This window comes from Apteryx rowi, unplaced genomic scaffold, assembly GCF_003343035.1.
Source record: "Apteryx rowi isolate R43461 unplaced genomic scaffold, aptRow1 scaffold_251, whole genome shotgun sequence".
Classification (NCBI taxonomy): domain Eukaryota; kingdom Metazoa; phylum Chordata; class Aves; order Apterygiformes; family Apterygidae; genus Apteryx; species Apteryx rowi.
In genome coordinates, this window is record NW_020448875.1 from 233919 (window position 1) to 252028 (window position 18110).

At 56.2% G+C, this 18110-nt stretch overlaps 1 protein-coding gene across 1 annotated transcript in view; it reads left to right on the forward strand.

Annotated features, from left to right (window-relative positions):
- DRC1 (dynein regulatory complex subunit 1) overlaps positions 1 to 16848 on the forward strand; it is an 18613-nt gene extending 1765 nt beyond the window's left edge. The window contains exons 2-18 of the mRNA XM_026067014.1: positions 3 to 55; positions 1165 to 1258; positions 1843 to 1955; positions 4722 to 4905; positions 5451 to 5588; positions 6343 to 6429; positions 6679 to 6801; positions 9700 to 9839; positions 10200 to 10334; positions 10481 to 10710; positions 11470 to 11642; positions 12418 to 12507; positions 13615 to 13701; positions 14441 to 14649; positions 15091 to 15234; positions 15722 to 15824; positions 16681 to 16848. Coding sequence (XP_025922799.1) covers positions 3 to 55; positions 1165 to 1258; positions 1843 to 1955; positions 4722 to 4905; positions 5451 to 5588; positions 6343 to 6429; positions 6679 to 6801; positions 9700 to 9839; positions 10200 to 10334; positions 10481 to 10710; positions 11470 to 11642; positions 12418 to 12507; positions 13615 to 13701; positions 14441 to 14649; positions 15091 to 15234; positions 15722 to 15824; positions 16681 to 16755 — 2178 coding nt within the window. The 3' untranslated portion in view covers positions 16756 to 16848. The remainder of the gene's footprint in view (positions 1 to 2; positions 56 to 1164; positions 1259 to 1842; positions 1956 to 4721; positions 4906 to 5450; positions 5589 to 6342; positions 6430 to 6678; positions 6802 to 9699; positions 9840 to 10199; positions 10335 to 10480; positions 10711 to 11469; positions 11643 to 12417; positions 12508 to 13614; positions 13702 to 14440; positions 14650 to 15090; positions 15235 to 15721; positions 15825 to 16680) is intronic.
- The last annotated feature ends 1262 nt before the right edge of the window (positions 16849 to 18110 follow it).

The window sequence follows — 18110 nt, forward strand, 5'->3', positions numbered from 1 at the left end:
AGCGCATCGCCGCGCGCCGCCGCCGCATCGCCGCCCGCCTCGACGCCAAGTGCCGGTGAGAAACGGGCGAAACGGGGCCGCTCCCCCCCCCCACGCACACACTGCTCCCACCCCCGGTCCGGGGCTTTCTGCCTCCTCTGGGCCCGGGCCGCTACCGGGTCAGGGCCGGCCCCTTCGCAAGCGCCGCTGTGTCCAGTCCTGCCCCCGAACCGGCAGCGGGCCGGGATCTGCCCCCGCCCCTTGCCAAAGGGGTCTGGAGCAGGGCTGGGCAGTGCCACCCCCTCCAGAGCCCACGCTGGTCTGACTGAGTCCTGGGCAGTACCACCAAACTGGGTCAGTAACCGCCATCTCCAGCCCAAACTGGGACTGAACCGGAACAAAGTGGGTGACACCGAGCCAGTCGGGTGCCTGCTGACCCTGTCCCCAGACAGCCTGGGCCTGGATCAATAACACCCATCCCACCCCAAACAGGCTCGTTCTCCCCTTCCTGAGCCCAGAGCCTTCCTTTAGGTTGGACTGTGGAACTAGACTGAGGTCAGTGCCACCCCCTCGCCCAGCCCTGAAGTGGATRCAGACAGAGCTGAGCCAGGATCCCCCACAGTGACCCAAGGACTCCCCCAGCTGCAGGCTTTGCCGCCCCTGCCCTCTTTCCCCTGGGAAGCAAACCCTTGGGCTCAGACCCCTGGGCTGTGCTGCAGGCCCTAACCAGACCTAGGCTCTGCTTCCAGCTCCAGAAAGGGAGGCCCGGGATCAGTTTTCCCTCAGGCAGGTTTGCCCACACTTGCCTGCCCCCTTTCCACATCTCAGAGGGCCTCCTGGCCTGGGGCTAAACCTGCTGAGGGAAGGAGAGAGCAAAGTGTGCTTGGTGGAGCTGGGGCTTCTGTCTCCTGCTGTTGACAGCAGCACCTTTCCTTTTTGCTTTGTGAAAAAAAGGGGCCCAGCTCCTTTGCAATCCCTGCCTCTCCCCTTGCAAATAAGATCTGGGATCTGGCAGCCAGGATCTGACCTGAAGCCCGTGAGGTTGGATCTCTGTCCTGAACATTGCCATGGTGAACTCAACAGTCTGTGCTGGGATCCACACACAGAGCTGGGGGCCTTTCAGTGCTAGAAAGGTGGTGTCATGCGCAATGTTGTCTCTTTCTCTTTTTGCTTCCCTCTGCCCAGGGAGGCYCTTGGAGAAGATGCTGAGGCAAAGACAGCTGAGGAGGAGGAGAAGGAGCAGAGAGGAAGCCACAAGCAGATTGAGGAGAGCAGGCAGGTGCGGAACTGAAATAGAAAAGTCCTCTCAGGTCCCTGGTCTGTAGACTTTTGGCTTTGCCCTCCTTTTAGCTTACTGTCACACAGYAGAATTTATTTGGGAAGAAGCAATGATGCAAACTCCTCAGGACTGGATAGGAGGTGATTCTTGGGCAGGATCCTAGGGATGTGATTTCCCTGTAACAAACTGCCCATGAATCAGAGGGATCTAGGACTGGTGGTGGCACATCCAAACCCAAATCCTGCCATGCTCAGCCCCATGCACATACCCAAGGGAAGAAACTAGATTGTGCTCTGAGCAAGAGACCATTCCTCTTGGTGCCGATGGCCTGCAGGGCTCTCCAGATGAGGATCTGTGGGGGTACTGAGGTCCTTCCAGTGCACATCAAACCCTGCTGTAGCATGGGAAGAGCTTATGGGGGCTTAAGAGGGCTTATGTTAAGGGGGCTTATGGGTCCACACAGACATCTCAGTGTGGGGACAAGAACCAGACCCTGGGCAGGCAGGATAAAGAGAGCTGCTCCAGTTTCCCTCCTTATGGAGCTCAGGTTTCTGGATATGAGATGTGTGCTATCTCTTTCACAGAGGCTGGCCAAGCTGCTCTTTGATGGCACACAGTTGGTGACAAATATCCAGGTGGCTGTTGACTCGAGGGAAACACAGAGGAGGGCAGAGGAGGCAGAGCTGAAGCTGCAAAGGTAAGAGACTGTGCAGTGGGTCTGTGCTGCTGGGAAGATGTTTGTACTGCTCCCTAAGCACCTCCTAGAATGGCCATGTTGCACCTGGGACGTCCCAGCTCTGGTTACGCAGGGACRCTTTGTTAAACCTTAGGAGTTAGGGCTATGCTGAATTTACGTTCAAGGGCAAAATTCCAGGCACGCAAGGAGCCTCGCGGTCCCAGCTTGCCACACATTCTGGTCAGCTGACTCTTTACAGAGCATCACAGGCCAGGGCTGGTGGCTTCTCGAGGTTGCACTGCTGTACTACAGACCAGCTGGTTACCGATCTCCTCCAGACCCATCACATCTCCAGCTCTAGAGCATGAGAAACATGCAGGGCTCTCAACTTCCCACYGGGAGTGCCGTAACACGTGCATTTGCAGTCTCCTTGCTCCAGAAGCATAGGCACAGCTGCCCTCACTTCTTGTTTGCCAACGAGCTCTGCTGAGCTTGGGGGTCACAGAGGAGGTGGTGCCCGGGGYGGGGAGAGGGGGAACATGCCACCCTGTGCTGAAAGGTATCTCGGTAAATGACCCATGCCCCAGCTGTAGTCTAATGCCGCAGCCCCTTGGTCGGGTGATCCAGTCAGTCAAGGATGTGCCCGAACACCTAGTGACGTGTGGTTTCACCTAGAATGAACAGAAGTTGACGGTCCTGGAGTGATTGTGAGGGAGATCCTGAGTGTCCCTGAAGTGACTCTCTGTGGTCTGAAGCACCCCAAAAGAATTAAATGATTAACTTGGAACCACTTCAGTAACTCCTTCAAGACAGGCTCTGAATTTATAGCAAAGAGCAAATCCACAACCGTGAGGAGGTCTATCTTGCCAAGACTGCTTGGAGAGGCTGCAAATTGCAGCGTATCGTGCACTGCCTCTCGGGACCTTCTGTTTCCAGAGGTTGCCCTCCAGTAGCAGAGGTAAGGGTAGTTATTAGCCATACCATGAGAATGTGCTGGGAGAGCCACACCAGGCTGTCCTGTGTGAGGAATGAGAATTTGAGGCTGTCCTAATTTGAGAAATTGAATATTAAGACATTCACAGTGACAGTGGTCAAATGCTGGGACAAGGGCCCATGTTGCTGTGGAAACTTCTTCCTTGGAGATACTCAGGATTTGCCTGGACAAGATCCTGCACAACCTGCTCTGATGTTGAAGTTAGTCCTACTGTGAGCGAGAGCCAAAGAATTCCTGAGGCCCTTCCAGCTTCAGTTATTCTCTGATCCTGCCTGTGTGGCTTCCTGTGCAAACCTGTCCTGCTTCACCAGAGGAGCTGAGCTGTCTCCAAGGGACTGGCTTTTTCACCCCCGTCTCCAGGACTGAGAGTGTGGCTCTRCCAGGAAACACGGAGTCCTCACTCCTAGTTGCCTTTGGAGGGCACTGTAGGAACAGGTTTTGGGAGCCCGGTTGTAGCAGGATGCCTGTCCCTTGCTCAGATGGTTTCCCGCTGGGAATCTTATTAAGGAACCAGGTGCTGTGCCCAGAAACTGGCCCCTAGAGCAGGTCTGGGGGTGATGGCGGAGGAGGGTGTGCGGGAGCAGCCTGCTGCTGTGCCTGCTTGTGACTAAACAGRGGCCGTGGGTCCTGAGCGCGGTCCCATCAGGTATCCAGCGCCGGGGCTGAGGCTTGCACGGTCAGCTTGGCTCTCCCCCGCGGCAGCACAGAGCACGGCTCTCTCCTGCTCCCCATCTCCATCCAGCAGGCTACCTTAACCGGCGGCTCCCACCTTGTGCCCTGGGACCGGGCCATGGAGTGGGAGAGGGTTTGTCGCTGTGCGTGCTAGGGGACGTCTTGCTCCAACAGCAGGGTGATGTGGCAGTCTCTAGCCCTCACTTGACCTGATGCTCTAAACACTTTTGCTGTCACATCACGGAAGCGATGCTGCAGGGCCATATCTGTACTGGTACCCTGAAGAGCACCAGGACAGGGCACAGCCCCTCTCCTGCCCTTGCTGGCACACCGTGAGCCTGTTCCTTGGCATGATTTTGGCCCKTGCAAATGAGCCCTGCCCCATCCCATCCACAGTCAAGGGTTAGCCTGGGGCAAGGCCCATCCCCAAGGCAGTTTGGATGGGCCCCTATTTGGAAGAGAAGAACATTTCATAATATGGACATGGGCTGTTCTGTAACAGTTGGCTTTGACACTAGAGTATGGTCTTTGGACAGTTTGATTTCCTAATCTAGACACAGCTGGRAGGCTGTTTGGCACCACTTGTCCAACAACTCCTGCCGAGAGATGGCTCACTTAGCAGAAAGACCAAAAAGACCAGAGGTCCCTGCAGAGGTGACCACTGCTTGGGCTGAGCTCTTTAGTCTTTTCTCCTCCAGGTAAGTGGTTGTAAGAGCGTTGGGCCAGGGCAGAGCTAGCATCCTGCAGGCCCTTCTCTTCAGACAGGCATTTCTCCAGCCAGTCTGCTTTGGCTTCCTTTCCTTTGTGGAAAACACTGCCTTTAATGTCCAGGGTCTCTGAGACTAATGAGCTAATGAACTAGCAGGCTTGGATCTGCTGATTCTGTCATCGTTGCTCTGACTGTGTGGAGYGTCGGGGTGGACTTTGTAGCTGGGGTTACAGGAAAGCTGCTGGCCCAAAGATAYCTTTATGCCACTTTGAATCCTGCATAACTCAGTATGAAAAATGCTCCTGTGGTGCTGGATGTGGCAAGGGCCATTGAGCCATGGCTGGAGCAGCTGTACTGCCTGCTGTCCTCCTGCATCAGCTTGCATTTGTCTTGTACTCCCTCCTGCCTGCAGGGTGGAGAGGCTGGAGAATGAAGCCAAGACTAATGCCTGCAAATTTGAAAYGATCACCTCAAAATGGGCCTTGGCCAAGGAGAAGACAATCCCGCAGGAGCTGTGGGAGCTGCTGAACCAGCAGCAGCAGCAGTGCACGCTGCTCCTGGAGGAGAAGAACAAGCTCATCGGTGAACTGCAGCAGGTAGCACGGGGGCCAGGCAGGGACAGCCAGGAGGGACTGGCGTTTTCAAGCTCTCGAGGATGCCGTTCTAAAGCAGCGGTCATCCCTCTGTCCAGCTCTTCAGCCCCTCCGTACCAAGCCCTAGGCAGGCAATGGCTCTTCTCTGCTGGTAACTGAAAAGTTGACTGGCTCAGAGCCACCCCCATCCACACTGCTAACCTCCCCTGCCAACAGACAGGGTGGCCACCTCCAACAGCCTTTTGGGATGGTTCGTGAGCTGGGATCCATGTGTTGCTGTCAGTCCAGGGATAGGTGTGTGTCCTGGTAGTAGTAAGACCAACCAGCAGGTCTCAGACTGCACAGTAGGAAAACAGTGAATGAGCAGAGAGGAGGAGCATCTCTGTAGAGGGAAAGACTCTTCCCCGCAGCATGTTCTTGATTCTCTGGCCCTTTGCCCTCATCATCTGCTGTACTTTGGGAAAGGCAGTCTGGGTGTTAGCCTCTCAGCCTCTGAGGTTTCCTGGCAAAATACTTCTCCAATTTCAGCATCTGCTCTTCTCTTCCAGGAGCTGAGAAGCAAAGACGAGCAATATGTGCATGCCCTTAAGAAGCAGTCAGATGATATCCACCTCCTTTTGGAGAGAATGGAGGAGCAGATCAGGAACATGCTGAAAAACTATCGTCACGAACTTCTACGGATTGAGGTAGCTAATTAATTTGTTGGAGAAAGAGTCCAGCGAGAAAACCTGCAGCCACTTCTCCATATCTGCCACAAAAAAGCCTCAGGCTCATTGCGCTGGCTGGGCTGACTTCTGTCCGGAGCAGTAGGTCTGATGTCTTGGTGAATGAGGCTGAAATCAGGCAAAGCRAGAGCACTGAGTGGTGCCAAGTGCTAGGGGCCAGCCTGTATGATGCTGGAGTCTTTCATGTGAATGACTGTGTAAGTGTAAGAGTAGCATGTGAAAGCTCTTGCTGCTTGATGGCTGGTTATTCATCTCTCTAAAAGCTATAAGGGAACACTGTGGCTGTTTGGCCTGACTTTCTGCAGAGCATGGACCAGAAGGTCCCACTACATGGGTCAGGCCTGCATTTGTTGTTGAGCAAGAGTATCTCTCCCTCTTAATGTAACGTCTTCCTAGGTGAAATCGAGTGGCTGTCTGATCAAGTTCCTCTGCTAAACATTGAAAATGGTTTCCAGTGAACTTGAAGAATTACCGACCACCAAGAGCATCCATTTCAGCTCTGGGTGGCTGGTAGTAGCAGTCCCAATGGGCTTGCAGTGTAAGGTCTCTACCAGTGGGGTCCTGGGACAGAGGTCAGGCCAGTGTGTGCTCAGTGGATAGCAGCAGCAATTTGGAGCCAGTCCTCTCCTGAAGGCTGCTGGCCCAGACTGCTGCAGGACTGGCAACAAGGGGAAGCGGGACCTTGTGATGCTGAAGGGCTCTGTTTCCTTTACAGAAAGCTTTTGAGCTAGAACGGCAAGAGCTGCTGGATGACAATAAGAAGAAATGGGAGGAAGCCATTCAGGCGCACAATGCACAGGAGGTAAAGTGCCCCTGCGGTTCRTAAAGGCTGCCAGGACCAGTGTTGCTCTCCAGCACTGAGCTGCCTCCAAAGACACCGCATGCTAAAAGGCAGCTGGTTCCTCAGGAACRTGCGGGGCAGAAGGACAGGTTTGCAGCCTGCTCTGCCTGGGAATTATCTGTGCATGGCTTTGTTTAGGATGGCCAAGAAGCTGCGATCATGGGGGAAAGCTGTTACCGCTGATGGATGGGAYTCTTCTTGTGCCCATAGCTGGAAGACCTGGCTGCCCGTATGAAAAAGGTGGAAGAGTTTGAGAAGCAGTTGAATCAGCTGCAGGTGCAGGGTGTGGAGGAGTATAACAGCATGAAGAGCCAGCTGGAGAATAACGTGCAGGTACAGAAAGGGCTGGTGTGTGCCATGTGGGAGAGCAGTGGAGCAGACCCCCTGGGCTTTTCGGTTTGTAGCTGGCTGTGGAGAGCAGCTAGCTAGTAGGAGAGTTGCAACTGGTATCTGGCCACCTCAGCTCTTCAATAGGCACGGTCCAGCCCCATGTCAACAGGAACTGTTGTTCTATCCTCCTTATGGGCCCCACACATCATCATCCGTCTGCGCTTGGCTCCCAGAGGTCTGTAACACATGTGCTGTGGCTCCAGGACACATGAAGCACCTGGGAAGGTTGGGGGTTTGCCACTTCCAGCATCAYGATTGATAAGATGAACAATAAGCATGACTCTCTCGAGACCAGCCATTTCAGACCAACCTTATTTCCTTTCTTGTCAGGGTCTTTGGCCTAGGAGATCTGAGCTTTTTCCTCTGATGTCTAGCCAGGGACCCCTGACTTCTCTAATACCTGGGATCTCCACTTGGTGCTAGAGTTATCGTGAGATTGCCCTTACTCGGCTAGTCAGGCGTGCAGTGGAAGAGCACAGCCCTCGCACGCCACCAGCTGAACAAGCGCGGGGGGACTCGCTCCCCTGCAGCTGGGATCCAAACCTTGCAGCTGTGGCTGCCCTGGATGTGGATGTCTTTTAACCCACTGCATTCTCTGCAAGCAACCGTGCGAACAAAACAGTGCATCTGTGGCTTTCTGCAGTCCTGCTAGTCAGCTGGGCTGCAGCCCCCGTGTTTTTCCTAGGCTGTCAGACTCGGTTTCCCCAGTATTATTTAGACTTCCCGGCTCAGTGGAGGGCCCTGCTGCAGCCGACGCCTTTCTTGCGAGTTATCACGTGTTGTTTGCCAAGGCCTGCGTGGCAGAAATGGGACACGTTACATCAGGACTTCAGTAAGGCCCGTGATATTTCCCATGTGATGTCCTCAGAGGAAACTGTGGGAAATATGGGCTAGAGACAATCTGTAGAAGGTTTTGCAGTGAAGTGCATGTGACGTGTAACTGTCAACAGGTCCCTGTCAAACTGGAAGGGCAAGTTCAGTGGGGCAGTCCTGAGTTTGCAATTTCTTCATCTTTATATTGATAACCTGGAGGGTGATCCAGAGCGTGTAACATTCACAAATTGCTCTAAGCCTGGGGGAGGGAGGCAGCAGCGCTTTGGGGATCAAGGTTCACAAACGGAAACGTGGTGCTGTTGCAAAAATGCACCTGCCGTCTTCAGCTGTAGTTGTGGGAGTGTTGTACATACGACAGGGGCGGTAATTATTCCTCTCTACTTCGTACCTATGTCCGGGTTGGCAGCACACTAGAGGAGATGGGAGAGAGTCTAGAACAGACCAAAGGGAGCTGAGACAAATGACCCATAAAAAAGGTTGAAAGTCTGAGGCTGTTTAGACCAGGGAAGAGATTTCTGTGGGGAGGTGATAAGTCTTCAAATATGTACATATTTTTTGTAATAAAGGAGGAAAATGGTCTCTTCTCTGTGTCCACTACAGATGCAAGAAAAAATCATGGGTTTGAATTTTGGCAGAGAACATTTAAATTGGCATTCGGATTTAGGTTTGAGTTGTTGAGATTTCACATGAGGAAAACATAGAGATGGCAAGGGCTTGCTGAAGGCTAGCTACAGTGACTGTGCCATGCTCTTTGGTGCAGGATTTTAGGGATAGCTTAAATCAACTTCTCACCCAGGTGGGACTGCTTCTGGATGTCTTTCCAGGTTGTCTCTGCACACCCCGTTGTAAGTAGGGCTACCGAGGGTAGCTCTAAATCAGCTAACTCAGGTACCAGCCTGCAGCTCGAGACTGCCCACAGAGATCCCACTGGGCAGAGAACAAGGCCTCCCCGGCCTCAGCCCCTGGCGATGAAGGGCTGAGTCTCTTTCCTGTGCAGATTGTTGTGACCTTTCTCTGCCCAACTGAGCCTGTAGGTGATGGTTTAATTTGGGACCATGCAGCAGCTTAATTCAACACACTTTCTCTTATGGAAGAAGTCTTTATAAGCCTCCCCAGTAAAGCACTGCATTATAAGGTTTCTGCACTACCTCCTCTCGCATGTGGGAGACACTTATACTAGTGAATTAAACCATGCCAGGCCTGGACACTACCGCTCACTCATGCACACGGACATGCTGCCTGTCAGGCCTGTGGCTGGAATTCCCCTGATCACACGCCGGTGTGTCCCCCTGCACTTGTTTCCAAATGGCTTTTAGGGCTGTCAGAGAGCAGTGGTCACAGGTAGGATGTGATGTCTCCCAGCCAAAAGGAGCAGCCCCAGGAGACTGGGGGAATTAGCACTGGAAGTGCCTCTTCCTTTCTATCAGCTGTCAAGAAAACAGGGTGCTGAGGAGCTGAGAGAGACCTCCCCATTGCAGCTGYTGGAGTAAAGGAGGGAACCTACTGCCCTTTTCCTGTTCTCCAGGCTATGCAGTGAGGCAGCGCTGTCACAAATGCTTCAGTGCTAAAGACATGTTACTTGTTTTGTCTTGGTTTCCATAAGGCTTGGAGTTACTGTGTGTCCCTTCCTCCAGCTTCCCTTCCAGCTCAAACTGATAGGAGGGTAGAGGTCTCAGAGCCAAGCAGTTCTTAAAAGCATCATGAAAATCAGCAGATAGGTTGAGGAGAGAGGCCTAAATTAGTGCCCCACCGCGGAAGAGCTGAGTGCAACTTCAGTCCCTTCTCCATTCCCAGGACATGGCCAGACAGCATGCGTTCATGGACAACCAGCACCTCCATCCCTCACCTCAGCTCTAGAGCATGCCACATGGCCAGCCAGGCAGGTGGGGTAGCTGGGAGAAGTGTGCATGGAAAGAGGGGATTTGGGGACGTAGGATCGGTAGTCTCCAGGCTTCAGTGTGACCTTTGCTCATGGCACGGCTTGTTTTATGTTGTTTGAAATGCCAGACCCTGGAGAAGCAGCTCCAGCAGATAAAAGCCATCTATCAGCTGAACCAGGAGAAGCTGGAGTATAACCTCCAGGTGCTCAAAAAGCAGGATGAGGAGAACATCATCATCAAATCCCAGCAGAAGAGGAAGCTCAACCGGTAAAAACAGTCCCTGGAAGATGGGCTCTGCCTTACCTGCTCTCACCTTCCATATGCCACGTGTTTTGGAACCCATCATCTAGCAAAGGCCAATGAGCCCTATCCCAACCCATTCCTGGGCGGGAGCAGGGGTTAGCCTGAGGCAGGGCCATCACCAGAAGAGCTTGGATGAGGATAATCAGAGAGTTAAACAGGATGGCAATGGCCAGTCTGTGCCAATTGGGTCAGGGACCATGCTCAGGCCTTGGTGCTGGGTAGTCACTAGTAGATAGGTAGCCCCAAGTCCCAGAGCCTTCATACAAGCTGGGTATGCGCAAAGACCCCTCTTCAGAGATTCCCAGCCTTGCTCTCCCCTTCCAGGCTTCACGACGTGCTCAATAACCTGAGAAGAAAACTGACCAAACAAGAGAAGCAGCACAGGGAGGAGAACCAGAGCCTGGCAGCTGACTATGAGCGCATGGTGGGGCAGTGTAAGGAGCTGCAGAGAATGATGAGGTGGGGTGTGCGTGGAGGTCTGGCTGTTCACCCACCATGAGACTTGGCTGCGGGCCTCAGAGCAGCTGAGTGAGGCATTGAGGGAAGCTGCCTCATTGCTCTGGGGCATGGAGGCTGCTTCCATGAGCTGTCTCCCTTCTGCACAGGCATTTTGCTGTCAGCGACACTGAGAAGTTCATGGAGGTCTGGCTCATGAACGAGGAGGAAGCCAAAGGGCTGATACGGAGAGCCTTTGATGCAGATCGCATCATTCACACCCAGCAGCTGGGGCTGCCCTGGGAAGAGCCTCGTTACTGGTTCCTGAACAATGTCGGCCCCCTCAGGCATTACAAGGCAAAGAGGACTGCCACCAAGCTGGCCGCGGAGATGCTGACAGGTGGGATGTGCAGCCTCGGTGCCCTTGTTGCCCCTGTGGCACTGGGAGACCCTCCCATCCCCTCTGACAGCCCCCTCTGTCACTCCTTTCTTTGCCGTTGCTTGGAGGAGGAGGCTGAGGCACAGACAGGTTAAGGGGCTGTTGTCAGCGCTCAGCAGGGACCTTCCCGTGCTGGTCAGAGAGCCTGTACGAGACGGGGGTAAATCCCCCTTCTCTAGACCTCAGCATCCCTTCAGGAGGTAGCCAGGAAGGAAAAGGATTGGTCCTCACTGTCTGCACTGCGGGGAAGGCCAGGGCCTTGCAAGGACCCAGGGCTGACGTTAAGACAGTGCTTGGCAGGGAGGAAAAGGGTTTAACGGGCAGGAACATGGGGACCTGCCCAGGCCTTGTGGCAGTAAACGCTCACAGTGCTCACGGAGAGTGTTTCACAATAGAAACCAGTGAAGCCAAAGTCTGGAGTCTGCACTCCATCCCAAGGGCTACACTGTGGGATCTTACCARCTATTCGAGYCCAGGCAGAGGCTGGCCTGTGTCCYGCTCTGTGTCAGGCTGAGTCAGCTTGGGGATCTGTGCTTGGCCCAGTGTTCCCAGTTCCAGAAGTGCTGACCCAGAGCCAGCTCRCATCCTCGGGCCTCAGTGAGGCTTTTTAGGTCTCAGGGCACAACTGTGATTCCCCTCGTGACTCCTCCAGTGGTGTGACTCATGCCAGCGGTCAGAGCACAAAGACCTTTTGCTCACCCTTCTTTCTCTGTGTTTCAGAGAGCAGCTGTGAGGGACAAGAGGAAGAAGGGAAAGAAAAGGGGAAGGAAGAAATGGCCAGTGGAGAAGGAGGAAGAGAGAACCCAGAAAAGGCTGATGATAGAGTCACACCTCTGCAAAATATCTCCAAGAAGACTGTCAAGAGGATCCTGGAGCTCGTGAGCGACGAGTCGGTGCGTGACAGGTGTAGTATATGCCTTGATCAGGAAGGGCAGGCCGAGAGTAGGCGTGCTGTCCCCGGCTACTGAGCCCCAGATCTTGGGATAAAGACTACTGCATGGCACTGCCTTGCTATGCCAAGCAGTCTGTTGGCAAAGAGCTCCCACAGGCTGCGAGTGGATCCCTAAGCCTTTCCCCTGCTTGTGGGGATGTATATGATTCTAGTAACAGGCACAGCCTGAGAGCCCAAATCCACTGGTGAATATGTGCGCCTGGATTTCACTGGGAGCGAGGTGCCTAACTACCTCTGTGGGTGGTGGAGGGCTGCATGCTCCCCAGGCCAGAATAAGCACAGGCCAGCAAAACTGCCACATCTGRTGGTCCAGGCTGTGTGCCCCTTCTCCAGGGACACTCAGGGGCTTCAGATCACGAGGTCCTTATGGCCATTGCTGTGCTCATGAACTAATGAGYGCCAGGCCCTTCTCTGCCCTTGCAGCCCTTGTTCAGCAAGAGGTACTGAGGTTGGTAATGTCTTCCCTGCCTGCTYCTGCTGGGTGGTTATTCCAGAGCCTCCTGGCTGGGGAGGAACRTCCTCATGCTGCCCAACCTCTGCTGCCCTTCCCTGCTCAGCCTGCGGTTGTAGGGTGGCACAGCCGCAGGATGTCACAGGCTGGCTGTTCCGGCTCCCCAGCTGTTTCCCTGCCTGTTGGCTGTTCTGGGGCTGGGCTCTGGGCACAAGTGGAGACACTCACTACTTCTCCRTTCCCTTTTCTCTGCGTATCACCCAAGGGCTTCCTCATCGAGAGCAAGCTGCTGMGGCTCCTGCAACCGCTGGGGAAGCACGAGCGCACCCTCATGAAGCTTGACTCCATCTTCACTGTGAGTCGGGGGGTGGCCCGTTAAGGGCTGCAGGGAAGCATTTCCTGTGACAAGGCTGGGGGTCACGTGGCAAAGCTGTGTACACAGGACGCAGTGTCCCAGAAATGGCCCAAGAAAATGGTTGGCTGCATTTCAAGAGGGACAGATAGAGGGGAAATCAGGAACCCAAAGGCTGGGAGCCAGCTGGGCAGGCAGCTGTTTTTCTGGGCTGCAGAGAGCTGTAAGTGTTGGGCCATAGGARGGCAGGTGTCACACACAGAGCCACAGAGCGGTCATTATGATATGAGATATATGCGGTCATCATGGGGCTTTGCTCTGCGCTGGTCAGGCCGCTGCTGGGAAATTGCCTCCAGGTTTGGTCCCTGTCCCCCTGAAAGGTGGGGAGCAACCAGGAGAGTCCAGAACAGGGGGCAAGAATGGTGAAAGGACTGCAGAGCGTGACCTGCCAGGAAAGGCTGAAGGAACAAGACTTGGTTCATCAAGGGGAGACAGGAATGACCTTTGAAGTGGCAAAGGGCTGTTGCACAAGGAGAGGGAGTCACCTCTGCCCTGTGTCCATGTGGACAGGACCAGGAGACATAGGATTGAGCTGCCCAAGGGATGTTCATCTGGGCTGTTGGGGGAGCTTTGCGGCAGTGAGCGGAGAGAAGCACTGTGGGACAGTGCTGCGAACTGGCCAGACACCCCTCAGTCCGAGCCAAAACTGCTGATGAATCGGATGGTGTCTCCAGCCTGTTCTCATACACTGAGATTTGTACTCTTTCATCCACAAATATCCCCAGCCATCCCACACAAACTACTTCTTACTAACTGTTCCTGCACAGGTCTTGCGTAGCCATTGCCCTGTGCTGCGGTCAGAAGAGRTGCAGAGATGGCCGTCACCTCCTCAGGGCCTCCCAGAGGAGCTTGGCAAAATTCCAAGCATCTGGGACTTAAAGCTGAATCAGACTCCTTCACTAAGTGCAGTYAAGCAGCATCCCTCCATCACTGCAGAATGACCTTCCCTTCCACAGAGGGGCACCCTCTTCTCCTGGGAAATGCTGTTCATTTAGCTCCCGCTCCCATGATGTCTCTGAGGGACTCTAACCTGGCTCTTCTGCTCCCCAGGCCCTCGAGATCGACAGTGAGGATGACCTGTACCAGCTGGTGGATTTCTTCCTGAAGTACAAAGCCCAGGAGGTGGCAGTCAGCCAGGTGGGACAGACAGGGACAGTGGTGGGGAGAGCCTGGCAGAGCAGGGGAACCAGGAAAGAGGGAGCAGAACATCTCCTGAACATCCAGGGAGGACAGCGTGGGACAGCCCAGCATAGCAGACCTGCAGTATCTCCCTGTGACTAGACAAGGGAGATGAACAGAGTCAGGGCTGGGCACTGCCCCTGTCCACTGGGTCTGGTGGGGGGAGTCCAAACCAAGGCCCCCAGCCCCAACCCTGAGCAGGGACAGGGGTTAGCTTGGGGCAGGGCCATCCCCAGGACAGTTTGGAGGAGCCCTGGTTGCGAGGGGTGAATTGAACAGCCTGGCCAGGGCCTGCCCAGCTGGAGGATTGGGGCAGGGAAGAGCCCTGCTACGGGGTGGATGGAGCTGGACTGATGCCAGCAGGGAGTTTAAATGAGACCACGATGTTTGGGGAGTGAGTTTATACCCAAAGGGATCTGTCCAGGCTATGCCAGTTGACCTTCAAACCAGAGAACATCTGGCCCATTTTATTGCTGGCGCAGGCACAGCCTAAGACAGCAATGAGGCCRGTGAGTTGTGATCTGCTTCTGCCTTAGCCAAGCGGGGCCTCCTGTACATCCTTTTTTCACCTGAGCTCTCTAAATTTGTGAGAGAATGAGGCTGCAGGTGGCTGGGAGCTCCCGGGGGGATGCAGTGCTGTGAGGAGGAGGAAACAGGAGGAAGGGYGCAGTGCCCATCTTACCGGCCTCCCTTCCAGAGCCAGGCTGCCCCTCACGGCCAGGAGGGCCCAGCCAGTGAGGATCCGGCAGATCTGGCTGCGGACACAGCAGATGATGGAGCCAGTTCCCAGAGGACCGAGCTGACATCCTCTCGGAGCTCGCTGGACTCCCTCCCGTCTGTGTACGTCCATGCTGACGACATCCTAAAGATCCTCAAAGCATTTGTGCGGGATTTTGACAAGCTGAGGTGAGACTATGAGCAGGGGCCCTTTGCCAGGGACAGAGCAGGGCTGGGAGCACGGAGCGGGCGGAGGACTGCGGGGATGTGTGCAGGGCTGGGGGAGGCTGCGTTGTCCTGACTGGAGCCCCTGCCTGCCCTGCAAGCTGACAGACGGGTGGGAAAGATCCCACCAGGGTGGGAGTTGCTTCTGGTACAGGTCGGCTCCGAGGGGCAGTGCCGGGGCGAGGGATGGCTGGGAACGACTGGGCAAGAGGTGAACAGCAGCCCAGGGGAAAGGAGCAGACCCCCAAGGCAGGCAGGTGCCAGCGGCACTCACAACAGCTATGGGCTTGTGCTCATTTATGTGGTGATGGCAACAGTGCTCAGTGCAGCTGAGGGGTCCAGGGTTGCTCCTCACCCACATAGAGCAGAACCTGGAGCTCCAGAGCTTTTCTCTCTGTCCCTCAGGGGGCAGGACGATTCGTCAAAGGATTTGCTCCAGGGACAGGACAGCTCCAAGGACGGGGAGTACTGGAACGCCCTGGCACACGCTATCCCCGAGTCAAAGCTGAAGCTTTGGGACGCGCTGATGGTGGCACTGGAGAAATATCAGTGAGTGCCTGGCAGCGCTGCTGGGGACAGGGCAGGCTGACAGCTTGGCTGGGGGAGCCGCGCCGGGGCTGGCACAGGCTGATCCTGCAGGCCTTGCTGGGAGAGCGGGCTGCCAAAGCCAGCTGCCCACGCGGGCGGGTGCTCGGCAGGACTTCTGCGATGTCCCCACGGTGGCTGACAGGCACTGAGCCTGGAGCAGCTAGGCCCAGCGCCCAGCGCTACCTGGGGGTGCTGCCAGGACAGCGTGGCAGGAGAGCAGCGCTGGTGTGTGGGGCTGGTTCTGGGACTGTGCTGAGGACCAGCTGAGGGATGCACAGCACTGGTGACACCCRGCAGGGCCACACAAGGTGGCCCACGCGCTCCACACATCCCTGGGGAGTGGCTCTGCCAGGTGTGTAAGACCCCAGAGACCCTGCCAACAGCTCCCTGTCTGCCCTGGGGCCGAGGCTTTGCTGGTCCCTGGTAACACAGGACCCTTTCCGCACAGCAACATCCTTGCGCAGAGGGCCAGTCTGATCACCGAAGTGGCTGTCCTGCAGCAGCAGAACTCGGAGCTGTGCCTGCTCCTGGATCAGTACGTCACTTCCAGCGTGAGTGGAGCAGCCTCCTGCCTGTGTGCCCTCGGGACCTTGGTGCTCCGGCTGAGCGTGTGACTGTCCAAGCCAGTTTCGGGTGCAGGTTGGAGCTCGCAGCCTGCTGGCAGTACGCTCGGCGCAGAGGGTGCTCAGAGCTAGGGACTGGGCGTGCAGGAAGGGAAGCAAGAGTCTCCTGAGCCCATGGGACCTGCAGGGCTAGGCAGGATCCGGCTGCACAGCCTGCCTAAAGAGTTGCGAGCTGGCACATCCACTGGCTGTGGAGATCCCACCGTGGGCGTGAAAGGCAGGGCTGGCCATTCACCTCTCCCCTCCCAGACCAGGGCCCATCCAAACTGCCCCGGGGTTGGCCCTTCCCCTGGATAACCACTGCCCCTGCCCGGGGATGGGTTGACCTCGGCACTGTCCCSGTGTGGGCGACCAGAGGGCAGTCTGGGCCTTGCTGTGATATTTATTAGTGTAGACGGAGCTGAGGAGCGCTCTGGCTTTTTAGCCAGGACTTTGGAGGATCCCTGCCCTCTTCCCCAGGGGACCTGGAAACATGAGAGTGAGGATTCACGGGGCCCTGGTGTCCCCTGCGAGTCCCAGCGATGCTGCCAGCACTCCCGGGGCCGTAGCAGAGCACCCAGCTTGGGCAYGCTCGGAGCCATATCTCTGCTGGGCCATTAACTGGGGCTGGAGTCTGACCCTGGATGCTGCCCCGGGGCCTGCGCTGGGGGACCCATAAAGACGGCAGATTACCCCCAGGCTCGCTCCCAACTGTCCCCGCCGTGTGCACCCCGCGGAGGTCACAGACGCTGGGGCTGCTGCCCGGAGCTCGGTGCTGTCAGGCTCAGGGTGCCTTTTCCCACAGGTGAACCAGGAGCTGCTCTCCCCTCCCGTGCAATGGATGGACCTGAAGCTGCCCGGCCCCGAGGAAGCCCAGTGAGAGCCTGGAGTCAGGGCACGGCTTTTCTCTGCCCCCTGCCAACGCTGTATCTGGAGCCGGTGCTGCCTGGCAGGGGCTAATACACCTCTTCCAAACCGGGGCTGCAGGCGTGTGTGTGATCTCCCAGGAGGGCCCCTCTGCCCTCTGAAGGTGCTGGTGGGTCACAGCTGAGCACTCCCCGATCCTGGGGACTCACAGTGCTGAGGGAAAGTGCTTCCCTGCTCACGCCTCAAAGCCACGTGGGCTGTGTCCTCCCCTCCCCACCCCTTCCCTCAGTGGAGCCAAAGCCAGGCAAGAGCCTTCGTCTCCAGCCTGGGGCTGTCTGGGCTTGCTGACAGCAGGTTGTAGACACTGTTGGCTCTGTAGACCTTTCCCAGCTCTCTCAGCTGACCTGAGCCCACCAAGCAGCAACCACCCCCCCTGTGCAATGCCCTGCTCCACGCTACCCTGCTCACAGCCTCCCCCCATCAGCCTGATAGCATCCTCCTAGGAGCCCCGGTCCACCCTCTCTCCCTTGCAGAGAAGCCTGATGTCTTCGCCTTCTGCAGCTCTTTTTATTCAAGATCACAGGTTTGCTGGTGGACGCCCCCAGGAAATTGCAGCAGTTGCATATAACCGGTGTAGGACCCGCCACCCCACCTCCTGTCGCAGCCTTCGAGTTACGCTAAAGGGCTCAGCCTGGGCCCTTTCCCTCCGGCTCCCCTGACCACTGTGCCCTGAGCGCGGGCAGGCAGTATTGCTGCCCCGAGCCCAGACACCAGCTTGCTCACCGTATGGTGAATCTTCTTCCAGGTGGGGGGATGCAGCCGGTTCAAGGCAGAGGTGCTTCTCCTCCCCTCCTCTGCTGCTTCTTGCAAGGAACCTCATTCCTTCTTTCCCTCATGCTGGCTTCTGTCCCATTCTACTCCTCACCTGGGATATGCTCAGCCCAGATTGGACCGTGTGTGTGTGTGTAACCAGGCTGGGACTGAGTCACTGAGTGTTGGCGTCCGTGGCTGTGGCACGCTGGTGGTCCCGCAGAGAGCTCCACGCATGTTTCTCCATCCCAGGCTTTGTTGGACACAGCAGGGACACGGCACCAACCCRGCCCTGGCTTGCTTGCACAGAGCAGGGATGTGGCACCATCCYGTACTGCTGATGGGGGGGAGCAGCAGCAGAGCAGCCCGTGGTAGTGGGGAAAGAGGGCCAGGGAGCACCCTGGGGCCAGTCTGAAACCAGCTCCTCCATAGCCAGGGCCCATGGCCAGCACTTCTGCAGGGTTGGGGCAGGGCCCTGTGTGAAACCAGCTCCTTCCTCCTTCCCAGTTCTCTCAAACCAGCATCTCTCCCTGCCCCTGTGATGAGAGCCAGGGCCCT